The sequence below is a fragment of the Gallus gallus genome, chromosome W (assembly GCF_016699485.2).
Source record: "Gallus gallus isolate bGalGal1 chromosome W, bGalGal1.mat.broiler.GRCg7b, whole genome shotgun sequence".
NCBI lineage: Eukaryota > Metazoa > Chordata > Aves > Galliformes > Phasianidae > Gallus > Gallus gallus.
Window position 1 is genome coordinate 578,764 of NC_052571.1, and position 24,564 is coordinate 603,327.

The 24,564-nt window shown below is 48.4% G+C and overlaps 1 protein-coding gene across 1 annotated transcript in view; it reads right to left on the reverse strand.

Moving 5' to 3' along the window:
* The window catches only part of MBD2 (methyl-CpG binding domain protein 2), a 35,154-nt gene extending 12,397 nt beyond the window's left edge, over positions 1 to 22,757 (reverse strand). Inside the window, exons 1-3 of the mRNA NM_001012403.2 lie at positions 22,502 to 22,757; positions 11,362 to 11,521; positions 3,259 to 3,396 (exon numbers count right to left, since the gene is read on the reverse strand). Of these exons, the coding sequence (NP_001012403.1) occupies positions 3,259 to 3,396; positions 11,362 to 11,521; positions 22,502 to 22,614 (411 nt within the window). The 5' untranslated portion in view covers positions 22,615 to 22,757. The remainder of the gene's footprint in view (positions 1 to 3,258; positions 3,397 to 11,361; positions 11,522 to 22,501) is intronic.
* Between the last annotated feature and the right edge of the window lie 1,807 nt (positions 22,758 to 24,564).

Consider the following 24,564-nt stretch of genomic DNA (forward strand, 5'->3'; position numbering starts at 1 on the left):
GGGTTTCGGGGGGTCCTATGGGGTTCTATGGGGCCCTATGGGGCCTATAAAGCCTTATAGGGTGCTATGGGGTCATATGGGGTCCTTATGGGGTTCTATGGGGTCCTATGGGGCTCTATGGGGTCTTATGGGGTCGTATGGGGTTCTATGGGGCCTTATGGGGTTCTATGGGGCTCTATGGGGTCTTATGGGGTCATATGGGGTCTTATGGGGTCTTATGGGGTCGTATGGGGTCTTATGGGGTCCTTATAGGGTTTTATGGCTTCCTATGGGGTTTTATGGGGTTTTATGGGGTCGTATGGGGTTTTATTTGGACTTACGGGGTCTTATGGGGTTTTATGGGGTCTTATCAGGTTTTATGGGGTCTTATAGGGTCTTATGGGGTCTTATAGGGTCCTATGGGGTCCTATGGGCTCTTTTAGCGTCCTATGGGCTTCTATGGGGGTCTTATGGGGTCTTATAGGATCCTATGGGGTCTTATGGGGTCTTATAGGGTCTTACGGGGTCTTATGGGGTCTTATGGGGTCTTATGGGGTTTTATGGGGTCTTATGGGGTCCTTATGGGGTATTATGGGGTTTTATGGAGACTTATAGGGTTTTATGGCTTCCTATGGGGTTTTATGGGGTCTTATGGGGTCCTATGGGGTCCTACGGGGTTCTATGGGGTCTTATGGGGTTCTATGGGGTCTTATGGGGTCTTATGGGGTTTTATGGGGTCCTTATGGGGTTTTATGGGGTTTTATGGGGTCTTATAGGGTCCTATGGGCTCTTATAGCGTTCTATGGGGATCTATGGAGGTTTTATAGGCTCTTATGGAGTCCTATGGGGTCTTATAGGGTCTTATAGGGTTTTATGGGGTCTTATGGGGTCCCTATGGGGTCTTATGAGGTCTTATGGGGTCGTTATAGGGTCTTGTAAGTTGCTATGGGGTTTTATGGGATTTTATGGGGTCTTATAGGGTTTTATGGGTTCCTATGGCTTCCTATGGGGTCTTCTGGGGTTTTATAGGATCGTATAGGTCTTATGGGGTCTTATGGGGTCTTATGGGGTCTTATGGGGTCCTTATAGGGTCTCGTAAGTTCCTATGGGGTTTTATGGGGTTTTATGGGGTTTTATGCGGTTTTATGGGTTCCTATGGGGTTTTCTGGGGTTTTATGGGATCGTATAGGTCTTATAGGGTCTTATAGGGTCTTATGGGGTCTTATAGGGTTTTATGGGGTCCTTATGGGGTCGTATGGGGTTTTATGGGATTTTATAGAATTTTATGGGGTTTTATGGGTTCCTATGGGGTTTTCTGGGGTTTTATGGGGTTTTCTGGGATCTTATGGCATTTAGGGGTTTTATAGGGTCAGACGGACCTGGCGGGGTTGGTCTGCGAGGCGTTGAGGGTCGGAACGGACTTTGTTGTCGGGGTGGTTGGTGACTTTGGATCCTATGGGATCCTACGGGGTCCTATGGGGTCTTATGGGGTCTTATGGGGTCCTACGGGGTTCTATGGGGTCTTAAGGGGTCTTAAGGGGTCTTATGGGGTCTTATGGGGTTTTATGGGGTCCTTATGGGGTTTTATGGGGTCTTATAGGGTCCTATGGGGTCCTATGGGCTCTTTTAGCGTCCTATGGGCTTCTATGGGGGTCTTATGGGGTCTTATAGGATCCTATGGGGTCTTATGGGGTTCTATGGGGTCTTATGGGGTCTTATGGGGTTTTATGGGGTCCTTATGGGGTTTTATGGGGTCTTATAGGGTCCTATGGGGTCCTATGGGCTCTTTTAGCGTCCTATGGGGTTCTATGGGGGTCTTATGGGGTCTTATAGGATCCTATGGAGTCCTATGGGGTCTTATAGGGTCTTATGGGGTTTTATGGGGTCTTATGGGGTCCTTATGGGGTATTATGGGGTTTTATGGAGACTTATAGGGTTTTATGGGTTCCTATGGCTTCCTATGGGGTTTTATGGGGTCTTATGGGGTTCTATGGGGTCCTACGGGCTTCTATGGGGTCTACGGGGTTTTATGGGGTCTTATGGGGTCTTATGGGGTTTTATGGGGTCGTATGGGGTCTTATGGGGTCCTTATAGGGTTTTATGGGTTTCTATGGCTTCCTATGGGGTTTTATGGGGTTTTATGGGTTCCTATGGGGTTTTCTGGGTTTTTATAGGGTCTTATGGGATTTAGGGTTTTTATAGGGTCGGCCGGACCTGGCGGGGTTGGTCTGCGAGGCGTTGAGGGTCGGAACGGACTTTGTTGTCGGGGTGGTTGGTGACTTTGGTTCCTATGGGGTCCTACGGGGTCCTATGGGGTCTTATGGGGTCTTATGGGGTCCTACGGGGTTCTATGGGGTCTTATGGGGTTCTATGGGGTCTTATGGGATCCTTATGGGGTCTTATGGGGTCCTTATGGGGTCTTATGGGGTCTTATGGGGTTTTATAGGGTCTTATGGGGTCCTTATGGGGTCTTGTAAGTTCCTATGGGGTTTGATGGGGTTTTATGGGTTCTTATGGGGTTTTACGGGGTTTTATGGGTTCCTATGGGGTCTTCTGGGGTTTTATAGGATCGTATAGGTCTTATGGGGTCTTAAGGGGTCTTATGGGGTCTTATGGGGTTTTATGGGGTCTTATGGGGTCCTTATGGGGTTTTATGGGGTCTTATAGGGTCCTATGGGCTCTTATAGCGTTCTATGGGGATCTATGGAGGTTTTATAGGCTCTTATGGAGTCCTATGGGGTCTTATAGGGTCTTATAGGGTTTTATGGGGTCTTATGGGGTCCTTATGGGGTCTTATGAGGTCTTAAGGGGTCCTTATAGGGTCTCGTAAGTTCCTATGGGGTTTTATGGGGTTCTATGGGGTCTTATAGGGTTTTATGGGTTCCTATGGCTTCCTATGGGGTCTTCTGGGGTTTTATAGGATCGTATAGGTCTTATAGGGTCTTATGGGGTCTTATGGGGTCTTATGGGGTCCTTATAGGGTCTCGTAAGTTCCTATGGGGTTTTATGGGGTTTTATGGGGTTTTATGGTTTCCTATGGGGTTTTATGGGGTCTTCTGGGGTTTTATAAGATCGTATAGGTCTTATAGGGTCTTATGGGGTCTTATGGGGTCTATGGGGTCTTATGGGGTCGTATGGGGTCTTATGGGGTCCTTATAGGGTTTTATGAGTTCCTATGGCTTCCTATGGGGTTTTATGGGGTTTTATGGGTTCCTATGGGGTTTTCTGGGTTTTTATAGGGTCTTTTGGCATTTAGGGTTTTTATAGGGTCAGACGGACCTGGCGGGGTTGGTCTGCGAGGCGTTGTGGGTCGGAACGGACTTTGTTGTCGGGGTGGTTGGTGACTTTGGTGACGGGTTGCTTAAAGATGGACGCCGTCTGCCGGATGGGGAGGGCCGTGTTGAGATCCGGTTTGCCCTATAAGAAGAATAGGGGGGAAAATAGAAGGGATCCCGAAACCCTATAAGGATAGAATGCCATATAAGGGCGCGTCATGCAGTAAAGGGGCGGGTTGATGGAAGGGATCACGTAGGAGAGGCGTAATCCTATAAGGAATCCCATAGAGAAACCATAATCCTATAAGGAATCCCATATAAGAGCCATAATCCTATAAAGAATCCCATATAAGAGTCATAATCCCATAGAAAAGCCATGATCCTATAAGGAATCCTATATAAGAGCCGTAGTCCCATAGAAGAGCCGTAATCCCATAAAGAATCCCATATAAGAGCCGTAATCCTATAAGGAATCCCATAGAAGAGCCATAATCCTATAAGGAATCCCATATAAAAGCCATAATCCTATAAAGAATCCCATATAAGAGCCATAATCCCATATAAAAGCCGTAATCCCATTAATAATCCCATATAAGAGCCGTAATCCCATAAAGAATCCCATATAAGAGCCATAATCCTATAACAAATCCCATATAAAAGCCATAATCCTATAAAGAATCCCATATAAGAGCCATAATCCCATATAAGAGCCGTAATCCCATAAAGAATCCCATATAAGAGCCGTAATCCTATAAGGAATCCCATATAAGAGCCGTAATCCCATATAAGAGCCATAATCCTATAAGGAATCCCATATAAAAGCCATAATCCCATATAAGAGCCGTAATCCCATAAAGAATCCCATATAAAAGCCATAATCCCATAAAGAATCCTATATAAAAGCCATAATCCTATAAAGAACCCCATAGAAGAGCCATAATCCTATAAGGAATCCCATATAAGAGTCATAATCCCATAGAAAAGCCATGATCCTATAAGGAATCCCATATAAGAGCCATAGTCCCATAGAAGAGCCATAATCCTATAAAGAATCCCATATAAAAGCCATAATCCCAAAGATAATCCCATATAAGAGCCGTAATCCCATATAAGAGCCATAATCCCATAAAGAATCCCATATAAAAGCCATAATCCCATTAATAATCCCATATAAGAGCCGTAATCCTATAAAGAATCCCATATAAGAGCCATAATCCCATATAAGAGCCGTAATCCTATAAAGAATCCCATATAAGAGCCATAATCCTATAAGGAATCCCATATAAGAGCCATAATCCCATATAAGAGCCATAATCCCATAAGGAATCCCATAGAGAAACCATAATCCTATAAGGAATCCCATATAAGAGCCATAATCCTATAAGGAATCCCATATAAGAGCCATAATCCCATATAAGAGCTGTAATCCCATAAAGAATCCCATATAAAAGCCATAATCCCATAAAGAATCCCATATAAGACCCATAATCCCATATAAAAGCCATAATCCTATAAAGAATCCCATATAAGAGCCGTAATCCCATTAATGATCCCATATAAGAGCCATAATCCTATAAGGAATCCCATATAAGACCCATAATCCCATATAAGAGCTGTAATCCTATAAGGAATCCCATAGAAGAGCCATAATCCCAAAGATAACCCCATATAAGAGCCGTAATCCTATAAGAAATCCCATAGAGAAACCATAATCCTATAAGGAATCCCATATAAGACCCATAATCCCATATAAAAGCCGTAATCCCATAAAGAATCCCATATAAGAGCCATAATCCCATAAAGAATCCCATATAAAAGCCGTAATCCTACAAGAAATCCCATAGAAGACCCATAATCCTATAAGGAATCCCATCTAAGAGCCATAATCCCATTAATAATCCCATATAAGAGCCGTAATCCCATAAAGAATCCCATATAAAAGCCATAATCCTATTAATAATCCCATATAGAAACCATAATCCTATAAGGAGTCCCATATAAGACCCATAATCCCATATAAGAGCCGTAATCCTATAAAGAATCCCATATAAGAGCCGTAATCCTATAAGGAATCCCATATAAGAGCCATAATCCTATAAGGAATCCCATATAAGAGCCATAATCCCATATAAAAGCCGTAATCCTATAAAGAATCCCATATAAAAGCCATAATCCTATAAAGAATCCCATATAAGACCCATAATCCCATATAAGAGCTGTAATCCTATAAAGAATCCCATATAAGAGCCATAATCCCATTAATAATCCCATATAAGAGCCGTAATCCCATTAATAATCCCATATAAGAGCCATAATCCTATAAGAAATCCCATATAAGAGCCGTAATCCTATAAGAAATCCCATAGAGAAACCATAATCCTATAAGGAATCCCATATAAGAGCCATAATCCCATATAAGAGCCGTAATCCCATAAAGAATCCCATATAAGAGCCATAATCCTATAAGGAATCCCATATAAAAGCCATAATCCTATAAGGAGTCCATATAAGAGCCATAATCCCATATAAAAGCCGTAATCCTATAAGGAATCCCATATAAGAGCCATAATCCTATAAGGAATCCCATAGAAAAGCCGTAATCCCATAAAGAATCCCATATAAGAGCCATAATCCCATATAAGAGCCGTAATCCCATAAAGAATCCCATATAAAAGCCATGATCCTATAAGGAATCCCATATAAGAGCCATAATCCTATAAGGAATCCCATATAAGAGCCATAATCCCATATAAGAGCCGTAATCCTATAAAGAATCCCATATAAGAGCCATAATCCTATAAGGAATCCCATAGAAGAGCCATAATCCTATAAGGAATCCCATATAAGACCCATAATCCCATATAAGAGCCGTAATCCCATAAAGAATCCCATATAAAAGCCATAATCCTATAAAGAATCCCATAGAAGAGCCATAATCCCATTAATAATGGGGTTATTAATGGGGTTTTGGGGTTATTAATGGGGTTATGGGGTTATTAATGGGGTTATGGGGTTATTAATGGGGTTATGGGGGTATTAATGGGGTTTTGGGGTTATTAATGGGGTTATTAATGGGGTTTTGGGGTTATTAATGGGGTTATGGGGTTATTAATGGGGTTATTAATGGGGTTTTGGGGTTATTAATGGGGTTATTAATGGGGTTATGGGGTTATTAATGGGGTTTTGGGGTTATTAATGGGGTTATTAATGGGGTTTTGGGGGTATTAATGGGGTTTTGGGGTTATTAATGGGGTTATTAATGGGGTTTTGGGGTTATTAATGGGGTTTTGGGGTTATTAATGGGGTTATTAATGGGGTTATGGGGTTATTAATGGGGTTATGGGGGTATTAATGGGGTTTTGGGGTTATTAATGGGGTTATTAATGGGGTTTTGGGGTTATTAATGGGGTTTTGGGGTTATTAATGGGGTTATTAATGGGGTTTTGGGGTTATTAATGGGGTTATGGGGGTATTAATGGGGTTTTGGGGTTATTAATGGGGTTATTAATGGGGTTTTGGGGTTATTAATGGGGTTTTGGGGGTATTAATGGGGTTATGGGGTTATTAATGGGGTTATTAATGGGGTTATGGGGTTATTAATGGCGTTATGGGGTTATTAATGGGGTTTTGGGGGTATTAATGGGGTTATTAATGGGGTTTTGGGGGTATTAATGGGGTTATGGGGTTATTAATGGGGTTATTAATGGGGTTTTGGGGTTATTAATGGGGTTATGGGGTTATTAATGGGGTTATTAATGGGATTATGGGGGTATTAATGGGGTTATTAATGGGGTTATTAATGGGGTTTTGGGGTTATTAATAGGGTTATTAATGGGATTGTGGGGTTATTAATGGGGTTATTAATGGGGTTATGGGGTTATTAATGGGGTTATTAATGGGGTTTTGGGGTTATTAATGGGGTTTTGGGGGTATTAATGGGGTTATTAATGGGGTTTTGGGGTTATTAATGGGGTTATGGGGTTATTAATGGGGTTATTAATGGGGTTATGGGGTTATTAATGGGGTTATGGGGTTATTAATGGGGTTATTAATGGGATTATGGGGGTATTAATGGGGTTATGGGGTTATTAATGGGGTTATTAATGGGGTTATGGGGTTATTAATGGGGTTTTGGGGGTATTAATGGGGTTATGGGGGTATTAATGGGGTTATTAATGGGGCTTTGGGGTTATTAATGGGGTTATTAATGGGATTATGGGGTTATTAATGGGGTTATGGGGTTATTAATGGGGTTATTAATGGGGTTTTGGGGGTATTAATGGGGTTTTGGGGTTATTAATGGGGTTATTAATGGGGTTTTGGGGGTTATTAATGGGGTTATGGGGTTATTAATGGGGTTATTAATGGGGTTTTGGGGTTATTAATGGGGTTTTGGGGGTATTAATGGGGTTATGGGGTTATTAATGGGGTTATGGGGGTATTAATGGGGTTATTAATGGGGTTATGGGGTTATTAATGGGGTTATTAATGGGGTTTTGGGGTTATTAATGGGGTTATGGGGTTATTAATGGGGTTATTAATGGGGTTTTGGGGTTATTAATGGGGTTATTAATGGGGTTTTGGGGTTATTAATGGGGTTATGGGGTTATTAATGGGGTTATTAATGGGGTTTTGGGGGTTATTAATGGGGTTATGGGGTTATTAATGGGGTTTTGGGGGTATTAATGGGGTTATTAATGGGGTTATGGGGTTATTAATGGGGTTATTAATGGGGTTTTGGGGTTATTAATGGGGTTATGGGGTTATTAATGGGGTTATTAATGGGGTTTTGGGGTTATTAATGGGGTTATGGGGGTATTAATGGGGTTATTAATGGGGTTTTGGGGTTATTAATGGGGTTATTAATGGGGTTTTGGGGTTATTAATGGGGTTTTGGGGTTTTAATGGGGTTATTAATGGGGTTATGGGGTTATTAATGGGGTTTTGGGGTTATTAATGGGGTTATTAATGGGGTTTTGGGGTTATTAATGGGGTTTTGGGGGTATTAATGGGGTTATGGGGTTATTAATGGGGTTATTAATGGGGTTATGGGGTTATTAATGGGGTTTTGGGGTTATTAATGGGGTTATTAATGGGGTTTTGGGGTTATTAATGGGGTTATGGGGTTATTAATGGGGTTATTAATGGGGTTATGGGGTTATTAATGGGGTTTTGGGGGTATTAATGGGGTTATTAATGGGGTTATTAATGGGGTTTTGGGGTTATTAATGGGGTTTTGGGGGTATTAATGGGGTTATTAATGGGGTTATGGGATTATTAATGGGGTTTTGGGGTTATTAATGGGGTTTTGGGGTTATTAATGGGGTTATTAATGGGGTTTTGGGGTTATTAATGGGGTTTTGGGGTATTAATGGGGTTATTAATGGGATTATGGGGTTATTAATGGGGTTATGGGGGTATTAATGGGGTTATTAATGGGGTTATGGGGTTATTAATGGGGTTATTAATGGGATTATGGGGGTATTAATGGGGTTTTGGGGTTATTAATGGGGTTTTTAATGGGGTTATGGGGTTATTAATGGGGTTATGGGGGTATTAATGGGGTTATTAATGGGGTTTTGGGGTTATTAATGGGGTTTTGGGGTTATTAATGGGGTTATGGGGTTATTAATGGGGTTATTAATGGGGTTTTGGGGTTATTAATGGGGTTATTAATGGGGTTATGGGGTTATTAATGGGGTTATTAATGGGGTTTTGGGGTTATTAATGGGGTTATTAATGGGGTTATGGGGTTATTAATGGGGCTTTGGGGTTATTAATGGGGTTATTAATGGGGTTATGGGGGTATTAATGGGGTTATTAATGGGGTTTTGGGGTTATTAATGGGGTTATTAATGGGGTTATGGGGTTATTAATGGGGTTTTGGGGTTATTAATGGGGTTATTAATGGGGTTTTGGGGTTATTAATGGGGTTATTAATGGGGTTATGGGGTTATTAATGGGGTTTTGGGGTTATTAATGGGGTTATTAATGGGGTTTTGGGGGTATTAATGGGGTTTTGGGGTTATTAATGGGGTTATTAATGGGGTTTTGGGGTTATTAATGGGGTTTTGGGGTTATTAATGGGGTTATTAATGGGGTTATGGGGTTATTAATGGGGTTATGGGGGTATTAATGGGGTTTTGGGGTTATTAATGGGGTTATTAATGGGGTTTTGGGGTTATTAATGGGGTTTTGGGGTTATTAATGGGGTTATTAATGGGGTTTTGGGGTTATTAATGGGGTTATGGGGGTATTAATGGGGTTTTGGGGTTATTAATGGGGTTATTAATGGGGTTTTGGGGTTATTAATGGGGTTTTGGGGGTATTAATGGGGTTATGGGGTTATTAATGGGGTTATTAATGGGGTTATGGGGTTATTAATGGCGTTATGGGGTTATTAATGGGGTTTTGGGGGTATTAATGGGGTTATTAATGGGGTTTTGGGGGTATTAATGGGGTTATGGGGTTATTAATGGGGTTATTAATGGGGTTTTGGGGTTATTAATGGGGTTATGGGGTTATTAATGGGGTTATTAATGGGATTATGGGGGTATTAATGGGGTTATTAATGGGGTTATTAATGGGGTTTTGGGGTTATTAATAGGGTTATTAATGGGATTGTGGGGTTATTAATGGGGTTATTAATGGGGTTATGGGGTTATTAATGGGGTTATTAATGGGGTTTTGGGGTTATTAATGGGGTTTTGGGGGTATTAATGGGGTTATGGGGTTATTAATGGGGTTATTAATGGGGTTATGGGGTTATTAATGGGGTTTTGGGGTTATTAATGGGGTTATTAATGGGGTTTTGGGGTTATTAATGGGGTTATGGGGTTATTAATGGGGTTATTAATGGGGTTATGGGGTTATTAATGGGGTTATGGGGTTATTAATGGGGTTATTAATGGGATTATGGGGGTATTAATGGGGTTATGGGGTTATTAATGGGGTTATTAATGGGGTTATGGGGTTATTAATGGGGTTTTGGGGGTATTAATGGGGTTATGGGGGTATTAATGGGGTTATTAATGGGGCTTTGGGGTTATTAATGGGGTTATTAATGGGATTATGGGGTTATTAATGGGGTTATGGGGTTATTAATGGGGTTATTAATGGGGTTTTGGGGGTATTAATGGGGTTTTGGGGTTATTAATGGGGTTATTAATGGGGTTTTGGGGGTTATTAATGGGGTTATGGGGTTATTAATGGGGTTATTAATGGGGTTTTGGGGTTATTAATGGGGTTTTGGGGGTATTAATGGGGTTATGGGGTTATTAATGGGGTTATGGGGGTATTAATGGGGTTATTAATGGGGTTATGGGGTTATTAATGGGGTTATTAATGGGGTTTTGGGGTTATTAATGGGGTTATGGGGTTATTAATGGGGTTATTAATGGGGTTTTGGGGTTATTAATGGGGTTATTAATGGGGTTTTGGGGTTATTAATGGGGTTATGGGGTTATTAATGGGGTTATTAATGGGGTTTTGGGGGTTATTAATGGGGTTATGGGGTTATTAATGGGGTTTTGGGGGTATTAATGGGGTTATTAATGGGGTTATGGGGTTATTAATGGGGTTATTAATGGGGTTTTGGGGTTATTAATGGGGTTATGGGGTTATTAATGGGGTTATTAATGGGGTTTTGGGGTTATTAATGGGGTTATGGGGGTATTAATGGGGTTATTAATGGGGTTTTGGGGTTATTAATGGGGTTATTAATGGGGTTTTGGGGTTATTAATGGGGTTTTGGGGTTTTAATGGGGTTATTAATGGGGTTATGGGGTTATTAATGGGGTTTTGGGGTTATTAATGGGGTTATTAATGGGGTTTTGGGGTTATTAATGGGGTTTTGGGGGTATTAATGGGGTTATGGGGTTATTAATGGGGTTATTAATGGGGTTATGGGGTTATTAATGGGGTTTTGGGGTTATTAATGGGGTTATTAATGGGGTTTTGGGGTTATTAATGGGGTTATGGGGTTATTAATGGGGTTATTAATGGGGTTATGGGGTTATTAATGGGGTTTTGGGGTTATTAATGGGGTTATTAATGGGGTTATGGGGTTATGGGCTTCTAGGATCGTCCTCTTAAAGGGCCAGCGTACCTTATTGGGATGAAGCGATTCGTTCCTCAATCTCTGTTTATTCTTCTGTAATTTACTCGGCATCATTTTGCCCGTGCGGAAATCGAAACAACTCAAATCCACGGCGTTCCCCAAATAACGGGCAAGTTGAGGTTTGCTTCGGAACTTCTTCCCGCTCGGACTGTGGGGGCAGAGAAGAAAAAAAACCCCCAAAAAATCCCATATTCCCAGCCCCAAAAACCCCATAAAAAACCCTATAAACGTAAGAGTGGCCAATGGGTGGGAAAAGACCCCCAAATCGACAGTTTTCAGCCCCAAAATTGGACATTTTCACCCCAAAATTGCCAATATTCACCCCAAAGTATCTCCCCTTACCCTAAATGGATATATGGGGTGGAGAAAACCCCAAAAATCCCCCATTTGACCCCAAAAACCCCATAAAAAACCCTATAACCGCAACGGCGGTGAATGGGTGGGAAAAGACCCCCAAATGGACCATTTTCAGCCCCAAAATTGGACGTTTTGACCCCAAAATCGCAACAATTGACCCCAAAATACCTCACTTTGGCCCTACAAATATCTATGGGGTGGAGAAAACCCCAAAAATCCCATATTCTCAGCCCCAAAAACCCCATAAAAAACCCCATAACCGCAACGGCGGTGAATGGGTGCGAAAAGACACCAAAATCGACCATTTTCGGCCCCAAAAGTGGACTTTTTGACCCCAAAATCACAACAATTGACCCCAAAATATCTCTCTTAGGCCCTACAGAGACTCACAGGGAAGAAAAATCCCCAAAATCCCATATTCTCAGCCCCAAAAACCCCATAAAAAACCCCATAACCGCAACGGCGGCGAATGGCTGCGAAAAGACACCAAAATCGACCATTTTCGGCCCCAAAATCGGACATTTTCACCCCAAAATCGCCAAGATTCACCCCAAAGTATCCCCCCTAACCCTGAATGGATATATGGGGTGGAGAAAACCCCAAAAATCCCATATTCTCAGCCCCAAAAACCCCATAAAAAACCCCATAACCGCAACGGCTGTGAATGGGTGGGAAAATCGACCATTTTTGACCCAAAATTGCATATTTTCACCCCAAAATCTCAACAATTGACCCCAAAAAACCTCACTTTGGCCCTACACAAATCTATGGGGAAGAAAAATCCCAAAAATCCCATATTCCCAGCCCCAAAAACCCCATAAAAAACCCTATAAACGTAATGGTGGCGAATGGCTGCGAAAAGACCCCAAAATCGCTGTTTTTGAGCCCAAAATTGGACTTTTCAACCCCAAATCACAACAATTGACCCCAAAATTAACCCCCTAACCCTAAATGGATATATGGGGTGGAGAAAACCCCCAAAATCCCATATTCCCAGCCCCAAAAACCCCATAAAAAACCCTATAACCGCAACGGCTGTGAATGGGTGGGAAAATCGACCATTTTTGACCCAAAATTGCATATTTTCACCCCAAAATCTCAACAATTGACCCCAAAATACCTCACTTTGGCCCTACAAATATCTATGGGGAGGAGAAAACCCCAAAAATCCCATATTCTCAGCCCCAAAAACCCCATAAAAAACCCTATAACCGGAAGGGCGGCAAATGGGTGCGAAAAGACCCCAAAATCGCTGTTTCTGAGCCCAAAATTGGACTTTTCAACCCCAAATCACAACAATTGACCCCAAAATTAACCCCCTAACCCTAAATGGATATATGGGGTGGAGAAAACCCCAAAAATCCCCCATTGGACCCCAAAAACCCCATAAAAAACCCTATAAACGGAAGGGCGGCGAATGGCTGCGAAGACACCAAAATCGACCATTTTCGGCCCCAAAATCGGACTTTTTGACCCCAAAATTGCCAATATTCACCCCAAAATATCTCTCTTAGGCCCTACAGAGACTCACAGGGAAGAAAAATCCCCAAAATCCCATATTCCCAGCCCCAAAAACCCCCAAAACCCCATAAAAAACCCTATAAACGGAAGGGCGGCGAATGGGTGCGATGGGACCATTTTTGACCCCAAATTTGGACTTTTTGACCCCAAAATCTCAACAATTGACCCCAAAAAACCTCACTTTGGCCCTACAAATATTTATGGGGTGGAGAAAACCCCCAAAATCCCCCATTGGACCCCAAAAACCCCATAAAAAACCCTATAACCGGAACGGCGGCGAAGGGGTAGGAAAAGACCCCAAAATCGCTGTTTTTGAGCCCCAAATTGGACTTTTTGACCCCAAAATCTCAAAGGTTGACCCCAAAATATCTCTCTTAGGCCATACAGAGACTCACAGGGAAGAAAAATCCCAAAAATCCCATATTCCCAGCCCCAAAAACCCCATAAAAAACCCTATAACCGTAAGGGCGGTGAGTGGGTAGGAATAGACCCCAAAATTGGCCATTTTTGACCCCAAAATTGGACTTTTTGACCCCAAAATCTCAAAGGTTGACCCCAAAATACCTCACTTTGGCCCTACAAATATCTATGGGGAGGAGAAAACCCCAAAAATCCCATATTCTCAGCCCCAAAAACCCCATAAAAAACCCCATAACCGCAACGGCGGCGAATGGCTGCGAAAAGACCCCAAAATCGCTGTTTTTGAGCCCAAAATCAGACATTTTGACCCCAAAATCGCAACAATTGACCCCAAAATACCTCACTTTGGCCCTACAAATATCTATGGGGTGGAGAAAACCCCCAAAATCCTCCATTGGACCCCAAAAACCCCATAAAAAACCCTATAACCGTAACGGCGGTGAAGGTGTAGGAAAAGACCCCAAAATCGACCATTTTTGACCCAAAATTGGACTTTTCAACCCCAAATCACAACAATTGACCCCAAAATATCCCCCCTAACCCTAAATGGACATATGAGGAGGAGAAAACCCCAAAAATCCCATATTCCCAGCCCCAAAAACCCCATAAAAAACCCTATAAACGCAACGGCGGCGAATGACTGCGAAAAGACCCCAAAATCGCTGTTTTCAGCCCCAAAATTGGACTTTTTGACCCCAAAATCTCAAAGGTTGACCCCAAAATATCTCTCTTAGGCCATACAGAGACTCACAGGGAAGAAAAATCCCAAAAATCCCATATTCTCAGCCCCAAAAACCCCATAAAAAACCCTATAAACGTAATGGTGGCGAATGGCTGCGAAAAGACACCAAAATCGGCCATTTTCGGCCCCAAAAGTGGACATTTTGACCCCAAAATCGCCAATATTCACCCCAAAATATCTCTCTTAGGCCCTACAGAGACTCACAGGGAAGAAAAATCCCAAAAATCCCATATTCTCAGCCCCAAAAACCCCATAAAAAACCCTATAACCGTAAGGGCGGTGAGTGGGTAGGAATAGACCCCAAAATTGGCCATTTTTGACCCCAAAATTGGACTTTTTGACCCCAAAATCTCAAAGGTTGACCCCAAAATACCTCACTTTGGCCCTACAAATATCTATGGGGAGGAGAAAACCCCAAAAATCCCATATTCCCAGCCCCAAAAAACCCCAAAAACCCCATAAAAAACCCTATAAACGGAAGGGTGGCGAATGGGTGCTATGGGACCATTTTTGACCCCAAATTTGGACTTTTTGACCCCAAAATCTCAAAGGTTGACCCCAAAATATCTCCCCTTACCCTACACAAATCTATGGGGTGGAAAAAGTCCCCAAAATCCCATATTCCCAGCCCCAAAAAACCCCAAAAACCCCATAAAAAACCCTATAAATGGAAGGGCGGTGAATGGGTGGGAAAAGACACTGAAATCGGCCATTTTCAGCCCCAAAATTGGACTTTTTGACCCCAAAATCTCAAAGGTTGACCCTAATATATGTCCTCTTACCCTAAATGGATACTTGGGGAGGAGAAAACCCCAAAAATCCCCCATTGGACCCCAAAAACCCCATAAAAAACCCTATAAACGGAAGGGCGGCGAATGGGTGCGATGGGACCATTTTTGACCCCAAATTTGGACTTTTTGACCCCAAAATCTCAACAATTGACCCCAAAAAACCTCACTTTGGCCCTACAAATATCTATGGGGAGGAGAAAACCCCAAAAATCCCATATTCTCAGCCCCAAAAACCCCATAAAAAACCCTATAACCGCAACGGCTGTGAATGGGTGGGAAAATCGACCATTTTTGACCCAAAATTGCATATTTTCACCCCAAAATCTCCAAGGTTGACCCTAAAATATCTCACCTTAACCCTACACAAATCTATGGGGTGGAAAAAGTCCCCAAAATCCCATATTCCCAGCCGCAAAAAACCCCAAAAACCCCATAAAAAACCCTATAAACGTAGGGCAGCAAATGGCTGCGAAAAGACCCCAAAATCGCTGTTTTTGAGCCCAAAATCAGACATTTTGACCCCAAAATCTCAACAATTGACCCCAAATATCTCACTTTGGCCCTACACAAATCTATGGGGTGGAGGATGTCCCAAAAATCCCCCATTGGACCCCAAAAACCCCATAAAAAACCCTATAACCGTAACAGCTGTGAAGGTGTAGGAAAAGACCCCAAAATCGCTGTTTTTGAGCCCAAAATTGGACTTTTTGACCCCAAAATCTCAAAGGTTGACCCCAAAAAACCTCACTTTGGCCCTACAAATATCTATGGGGTGGAGAAAACCCCCAAAATCCTCCATTGGACCCCAAAAACCCCATAAAAAACCCTATAACCGCAACGGCTGTGAATGGGTGGGAAAATCGACCATTTTTGACCCAAAATTGCATATTTTCACCCCAAAATCTCAAAGGTTGACCCTAAAATATCTCACCTTAACCCTACACAAATCTATGGGGAGGAAAAAACCCCAAAAATCCCATATTCCCAGCCCCAAAAAACCCCAAAAACCCCATAAAAAACCCTATAAACGGAAGGGCGGCGAATGGCTGCGAAAAGACACTGAAATCAGCCATTTTCAGCCCCAAAATTGGACTTTTTGACCCCAAAATCGCAACAATTGACCCCAAAAAACCTCACTTTGGCCCTACAAATATTCATGGGGTGGAGGATGTCCCAAAAATCCCCCATTGGACCCCAAAAACCCCATAAGAAACCCTATAAACGTAATGGTGGCGAATGGGTGCGAAAAGACCCCAAATGGACCATTTTTGACCCAAAATTGGACTTTTTGACCCCAAAATCGCAACAATTGACCCCAAAAAACCTCACTTTGGCCCTACAAATATCTATGGGGTGGAGGATGTCCCAAAAATCCCCCATTTGACCCCAAAAACCCCATAAAAAACCCCATAACCGCAACGGCGGTGAATGGCTGCGAAAAGACCCCAAAATCGACCATTTTTGACCCCAAAATCGGACATTTTCACCCTAAAATATCCCACTCTGACCCTACGGGGATCTATGGGGCGGATGGACCCCCCAAAATCCCACTTTTGACCCCAAAAATCCCCTTTTTTCACCCCAAAAATCCCCCCCCCACTCCCATTGCCCCCCATTGACTCCCATTGACTCCCATTGACTCCCATTGCCCCCCATTGACTCCCATTGACCCCCATTGACCCCCATTCCCCCCCATTGACTCCCATTGACCCCCATTGCCTCCCATTCCCCCCCATTGACCCCCATTGCCCCCCATTGACTCCCACTGCCCCCCATTGACCCCCATTGCCCCCCATTGACTCCCATTGCCCCCCATTGCCCCCCATTGCCTCCCATTGTCTCCCATTGACCCCCATTCCCCCCCATTGACCCCCATTGCCTCCCATTGCCCCCCATTGCCCCCCATTGACTCCCACTGCCCCCCATTGCCCCCCATTAGGACCCCATTGCCCCCCCATTGCCCCCCATTGCCCCCCATTGACTCCCATTGACCCCCATTCCCCCCCATTGACCCCCATTGCCCCCCATTAGGACCCCATTGCCCCCCATTGACTCCCATTGACTCCCATTGGCCCCCATTGACTCCCATTCCAAATCCACTCCGGGTTTTCCCCCCCCATTGACTCCCATTGCCCCCCATTGCCTCCCATTGTCTCCCATTGACCCCCATTCCCCCCCATTGACCCCTATTGCCTCCCATTGCCCCCCATTGACTCCCACTGCCCCCCATTGACCCCCATTAGGACCCCATTGCCCCCCATTGCCCCCCATTGCCCCCCATTGACTCCCATTGCCCCCCATTGCCTCCCATTGACCCCCATTGACTCCCATTGACTCCAATCCACTCCCATTCCAAATCCACTCCGGGTTTCCCCCCCCCATTGACTCCCATTACCCCCCATTGCCCCCCATTGACTCCCATTGACTCCAATCCACCCCCATTCCAAATCCACTCCGGGTTTTCCCCCCCCATTGCCCCCCATTGACTCCCATTGACCCCCATTGCCCCCCATTGACCCCCATTGACTCCCATTGCCCCCCATTGCCCCCCATTGACTCCCATTGCCTCCCATTGACTCCCATTCCTCTCCTATTCCACTCCGCGTTTTCCCCCCAATCCACCCCAACTCCTCCCCCCTCCCCTCCCCCCCCCCACCCCATTTCCCCCCCTTAAACCCCCTTAAACCCCCCCTTTCCCCCCTCCATCCCCCCCTATAGAACCCCCATTGCGTTCCCCAATCGACTCCCATTGACTCCAATCCACTCCCAGCCGAGAATCCACTCCGGGTTTTCCCCCTCCATTGCCCCCCATTGCCCCCCATTGACTCCCATTGCCCCCATTAGGACCCCATTGCCCCCCCATTGACCCCCATTGCCCCCCATTGCCCCCCATTGCCCCCCATTGACTCCCACTGCCCCCCATTGCCCCCCATTAGGACCCCATTGCCCCCCATTGACTCCCATTGACCTCCATTGCCCCTCATTGCCTCCCATTGCCCCCCATTGCCCCCCATTGCCCCCCATTGACTCCCATTGCCCCATATTGCCCCCCATTAGGACCCCATTGCCCCCCATTGCCTCCCATTGACTCCCATTGACTCCAATCCACCCCCATTGCAAATCCACTCCGGGTTTTCCCCCCCCTTCAATCCCCTCCCATTGACTCCCATTGACTCCCATTCCTCTCCGAGTCCACTCCGCGTTTTCCCCCCAATCCCCCCCAACTCCTCCCCCCTCCCCTCCCCCCCCCACCCCATTTCTCCCCCTTAAGCCCCCTTAAACCCCCCTTTCCCCCCTCCATTCCCCCTATAGAACCCCCATTGCATTCCCCAATCGACTCCCATTGACTCCAATCCACTCCCAGCCGAGAATCCACTCCGGGTTTTCCCCCCCCATTGACTCCCATTGCCCCCCATTGACTCCCATTGCCCCCCATTGACCCCCATTGACTCCCACTGCCCCCCATTGCCCCCCATTAGGACCCCATTGCCCCCCATTGACTCCCACTGCCCCCCATTGCCTCCCATTGCCTCCCATTGCCTCCCATTGACTCCCATTGACTCCAATCCACCCCCATTCCAAATCCACTCCGGGTTTTCCCCCCCCATTGCCTCCCATTGCCCCCCATTGACCCCCATTGCCCCCCATTGCCCCCCATTGACTCCCATTGCCTCCCATTGACTCCAATCCACTGCCAGCCGAGAATCCACTCCGGGTTTTCCCCCTCCATTGCCCCCCATTGCCTCCCATTGCCCCCCATTGACTCCCATTGCCCCCCATTGCCTCCCATTGACTCCCATTGACTCCAATCCACCCCCATTCCAAATCCACTCCGGGTTTTCCCCCCCTTCAATCCCCTCCCATTGCCTCCCATTGCCCCCCATTGCCTCCCATTGCCCCCCATTGACTCCAATCCACTCCCATTGACTCCCATTGACTCCAATCCACTCCCATTCCAAATCCACTCCGGGTTTTCCACCCCATTGACTCCCATCGCCCCCCATTGACTCCCACTGCCCCCCATTGACCCCCATTGCCCCCCATTGCCTCCTACTGCCCCCCATTGACTCCCATTGACTCCCATTGGCCCCCATTGACTCCTATTCCAAATCCACTCCGGGTTTTCCCCCCCCATTGACTCCCATTGACTCCCATTGCCCTCCATTAGGACCCCATTTCCCTCCCATGGACCCCCATTGCCCCCCATTGACCCCCATTGCCTCCCATTGACTCCCACTGCCCCCCATTGCCCCCCATTAGGACCCCATTGCCCCCCATTGCCTCCCATTGACTCCCATTGCCTCCCATTGCCCCCCATTGACTCCAATCCACTCCCATTGACTCCCATTGACTCCAATCCACTCCCAGCCGAGAATCCACTCCGGGTTTTCCCCCCCCATTGACTCCCATTGCCTCCCATTGCCTCCCATTGACTCCCATTCCTCTCCCACTCCACTCCGCCTTTTCCCCCCACCCCAACACCGCTCCTCCCCCCTCCCCCCCCCCATAACCCCCCCTTAAGGCCCCCCATAACCCCCCTTAAACCCCCCCTTTCCCCCCTCCATTCCCCCCTATAGAACCCCCATTGCGTTCCCCAATCGACTCCCATTGACTCCAATCCACCCCCATTGCAAATCCACTCCGGGTTTCCCCCCCCCATTGCCTCCCATTGCCCCCCATTGACTCCCACTGCCCCCATTGCCCCCCATTAGGACCCCATTGCCCCCCCATTGACTCCCACTGCCCCCCATTGCCTCCCATTGCCTTCCATTGACTCCCACTGCCCCCCATTGCCCCCCATTAGGACCCCATTGCCCCCCCATTGACTCCCACTGCCCCCCATTGCCCCCCATTAGGACCCCATTGCCCCCCATTGCCTCCTACTGCCCCCCATTGACTCCCATTAACTCCCATTGGCCCCCATTGACTCCCATTCCAAATCCACTCCGGGTTTTCCCCCCCCATTGACTCCCATTGCCTCCCATTGCCCCCCATTGCCCCCCATTGACTCCCATTGCCCCCCATTGACTCCCATTGCCCCATATTGCCCCCCATTGACTCCCATTGCCCCCCATTGCCCCCCATTGCCCCCCATTGACTCCCATTCCACTCCCATTCCAAATCCACTCCGGGTTTTCCCCCCCCATTGCCTCCCATTGACTCCCATTGCCCCCCATTGCCCCCCATTGACTCCCATTGACTCCCATTGCCCCCCATTGCCCCCCATTGACTCCCATTGACTCCAATCCACCCCCATTCCAAATCCACTCCGGGTTTTCCCCCCCTTCAATCCCCTCCCATTGCCTCCCATTGCCCCCCATTGCCTCCCATTGACTTCCATTGACTCCAATCCACTGCCAGCCGAGAATCCACTCCGGGTTTTCCCCCCCATTGCCTCCCATTGCCCCCCATTGACTCCCATTGCCCCCATTAGGACCCCATTGCCCCCCCATTGACCCCCATTGCCCCCCATTGCCCCCCATTGCCCCCCATTGCCCCCCATTAGGACCCCATTGCCCCCCCATTGACTCCCATTGCCCCCCATTGACTCCCATTACCCCCCATTGACTCCCATTGACTCCCATTGACTCCAATCCACCCCCATTCCAAATCCACTCCGGGTTTTCCCCCTCCATTGCCCCCCATTGCCTCCCATTGACCCCCATTGACTCCCATTGCCCCCCATTGCCTCCCATTGCCCCCCATTGACTCCAATCCACTCCCATTGACTCCCATTGACTCCAATCCACTCCCATTGCAAATCCACTCCGGGTTTTCCCCCCCCATTGACTCCCATTGCCCCCCATTGCCTCCCATTGACTCCCATTGCCCCCCATTGCCTCCCATTGACTCCCATTGACTCCAATCCACTGCCAGCCGAGAATCCACTCCGGGTTTTCCCCCCCATTGACTCCCATTGCCCCCCATTGACTCCCATTCCTCTCCCACTCCACTCCGCGTTTTCCCCCCAATCCACCCCAACTCCTCCCCCCTCCCCTCCCCCACCCCCCCCTTAAGGCCCCCTTAAACCCCCTTAAAACCCCCTTTCCCCCCTCCATTCCCCCCTATAGAACCCCCATTGCGTTCCCCAATCGACTCCCATTGACTCCATTCCACTCCCATTCCAAATCCACTCCGGGTTTTCCCCCCCCATTGCCTCCCATTGCCCCCCATTGACCCCCATTGCCCCCCATTGCCCCCCATTGACTCCCATTGCCCCCCATTGCCCCCCATTGACTCCCATTGCCCCCCATTGCCTCCCATTGACTCCCATTGACCCCCATTGCCCCCCATTGACTCCCACTGCCCCCCATTGCCCCCCATTGACTCCCATTGCCCCCCATTGACTCCCATTGCCCCCCATTGCCCCCCATTGCCCCCCATTGCCCCCCATTGACTCCCATTGCCCCCCATTGCCTCCCATTGACTCCAATCCACCCCCATTCCAAATCTACTCCGGGTTTTTCCCCCCCCATTGACTCCCATTGCCTCCCATTGCCCCCCATTGCCTCCCATTGACTCCCATTGACTCCATTCCACTCCCATTCCAAATCCACTCCGGGTTTTCCCCCCCCATTGCCTCCCATTGACTCCCATTGACTCCCATTCCTCTCCCACTCCACTCCGCCTTTTCCCCCCACCCCAACACCGCTCCTCCCCCCTCCCCCCCCCCATAACCCCCCCTTAAGGCCCCCTTAAACCCCCCTTAAAACCCTTTTCCCCCCCCTTTTCCCCCCTCCATCCCCCCCTATAGAACCCCCATTGCGTTCCCCAATCGACTCCCATTGACTCCCATTGACTCCCATTCCAAATCCACTCCGGGTTTTCCCCCCCCATTGCCTCCCATTGCCCCCCATTGCCCCCCATTGACTCCCATTGACTCCCATTGCCCCCCATTGACTCCCATTGACTCCAATCCACTCCCATTCCAAATCCACTCCGGGTTTTCCCCCTTTGCCATTGCCTCCCATTGCCTCCCATTGACTCCCATTGACTCCCATTCCTCTTCTATTCCACTCCGCGTTTTCCCCCCAATCCACCCCAACTCCTCCCCCCTCCCCTCCCCCACCCCCCCCTTAAGGCCCCCTTAAACCCCCCTTAAACCCCCTTAAACCCCCCTTTCCCCCCTCCATCCCCCCCCTATAGAACCCCCATTGAGTTCCCCCATCTCCCCTCCGGCTGCATCCAAAACCCGGTCCGGATTCCTCCCTTTCCATCCCCCCCCTTCGTCGATCCGGATCGGGATCTCCGATCTCTCTGTCTATATATATATAGATAGATATAGAGATATCTCTACCTGAAGTAATACACGTCGCTTTTGCCTGCGCTTAAACCCGACTTACGGATCACCTCTTCTTTCTTCCAACCCGGTGGAAGGGCCGGGCAGTCCGTCCTGCCCTGTTTATCCATTTTGGGGGGTCTTAAGGGGGTCTTAAGGGGGGTTTGGGGGGGTCTTAAGGGGGCTTTGCGGGGGGTGGAATGGGGGTCGGGGTCCCTTTAAGGCGGCGGCGGATGGGGGGAGAGAGTCGGAAAGGGCGGAAGGAGGGAAATAGGGCGGGGTGGGGAGGAAAAGGGGGTGGGGTGTAAAGTGGGGGGGGTGGGGGGGGGGCGGAAGGGGTGGGAAGGGGGGGAGGGAGGGGAAGGGATGGCTTTGGGGTTCCGGGAGGGGGAGGGGAGGGGTTCGGAAGGGATCGGAAGGGGATCGGAAGGGTTCGGAGGGGGTCGGAAGGCACTCAGAGGGGATCGGGAGGACTCGGAAGGACTCGGAAGGACTCGGAAGGCACTCGGAGGGGGTCGGAGAGCACTCGGAGGGGTTCGGAGGGGATCGGAAGGACTCGGAAGGACTCGGAAGGCACTCAGAGGGCACTCGGAGGGGGTCGGAGAGCACTCGGAGGGGCTCGGAGGGGTTCGGAAGGGTTCGGAAGGACTCGGAGGTGATCGTAAGGGGTTCGGAGGGCTTCAAGAGAGGTTCGGAGGGGACTCGGAGGGGTTCGGAAGGGTTCGGAGGGGTTCGGAAGGACTCGGAGGGGTTCGGAAGGACTCGGAGGTGATCGGAAGGGGTTCGGAATGGGTTCGGAGGGGCTCAGAGGGCACTCGGAGGGGTTCGGAGGGGTTCGGAAGGACTCGGAGGGGTTCGGAAGGGGTTCGGAGGGGCTCAGAGGGCACTCGGAGGGGTTCGGAAGGACTCGGAGGGGTTCGGAGGGGCTCAGAGGGCACTCGGAAGGACTCGGAGGGGTTCGGAAGGGTTCGGAGGGGGGAGGGAGGGGGGAGGGGGGGGAAGGGATGGCTTTGGGGTTCCGGGAGGGGGAGGGGAGGGGTTCGGAAGGGATCGGAAGGGATCGGAAGGGTTCGGAGGGCACTCGGAGGGACTCGGAGGGGTTCGGAAGGACTCGGAAAGGCTCGGAAGGACTCGGAGGGGGTCGGAGGGCACTCGGAAGGACTCGGAAGGCACTCAGAGGGCACTCGGAGGGGTCGGAGGGCACTCGGAAGGACTCGGAGGTGATCGGAAGGACTCGGAAGGCACTCAGAGGGCACTCGGAAGTACTCAGAAGGACTCGGAAGGACTCGGAAGGCACTCGGAGGGGGTCGGAGAGCACTCGGAGGGGTTCGGAGGGGATCGGAAGTACTCGGAAGGACTCGGAAGGCACTCAGAGGGCACTCGGAGGGGGTCGGAGAGCACTCGGAGGGGCTCGGAGGGGTTCGGAAGGGTTCGGAAGGACTCGGAGGTGATCGTAAGGGGTTCGGAGGGCTTCAAGAGAGGTTCGGAGGGGACTCGGAGGGGTTCGGAAGGGTTCGGAGGGGTTCGGAAGGACTCGGAGGGGTTCGGAAGGACTCGGAGGTGATCGGAAGGGGTTCGGAATGGGTTCGGAGGGGCTCAGAGGGCACTCGGAGGGGTTCGGAAGGGTTCGGAGGGGCTCAGAGGGCACTCGGAGGGGGTCGGAAGGGGTTCGGAGGGGTTCGGAAGGGTTCGGAAGGACTCGGAGGGGTTCGGGAGGGGGGAGGGAGGGGAAGGGATGGCTTTGGGGTTCCGGGAGGGGGAGGGGAGGGGTTCGGAAGGGATCGGAAGGGATCGGAAGGGGTCGGAGGTGATCGGAAGGGTTCGGAAGGGGGAGGGGAGGGGGAGGGGAGGGGGAGGAGGGGATCGGAAGGACTCGGAAGGGTTCGGAGGGGTTCGGAAGGGATCGGAAGTACTCGGAAGGACTCGGAAGGCACTCAGAGGGGATCGGGAGGACTCGGAAGGCACTCGGAGGGGGTCGGAGAGCACTCGGAAGGGTTCGGAAGGGGGAGGGGGGTTCGGAAGGACTCGGAAGGCACTCAGAGGTGATCGGAAGGGGTTCCGGAGGGGCTCAGAGGGCACTC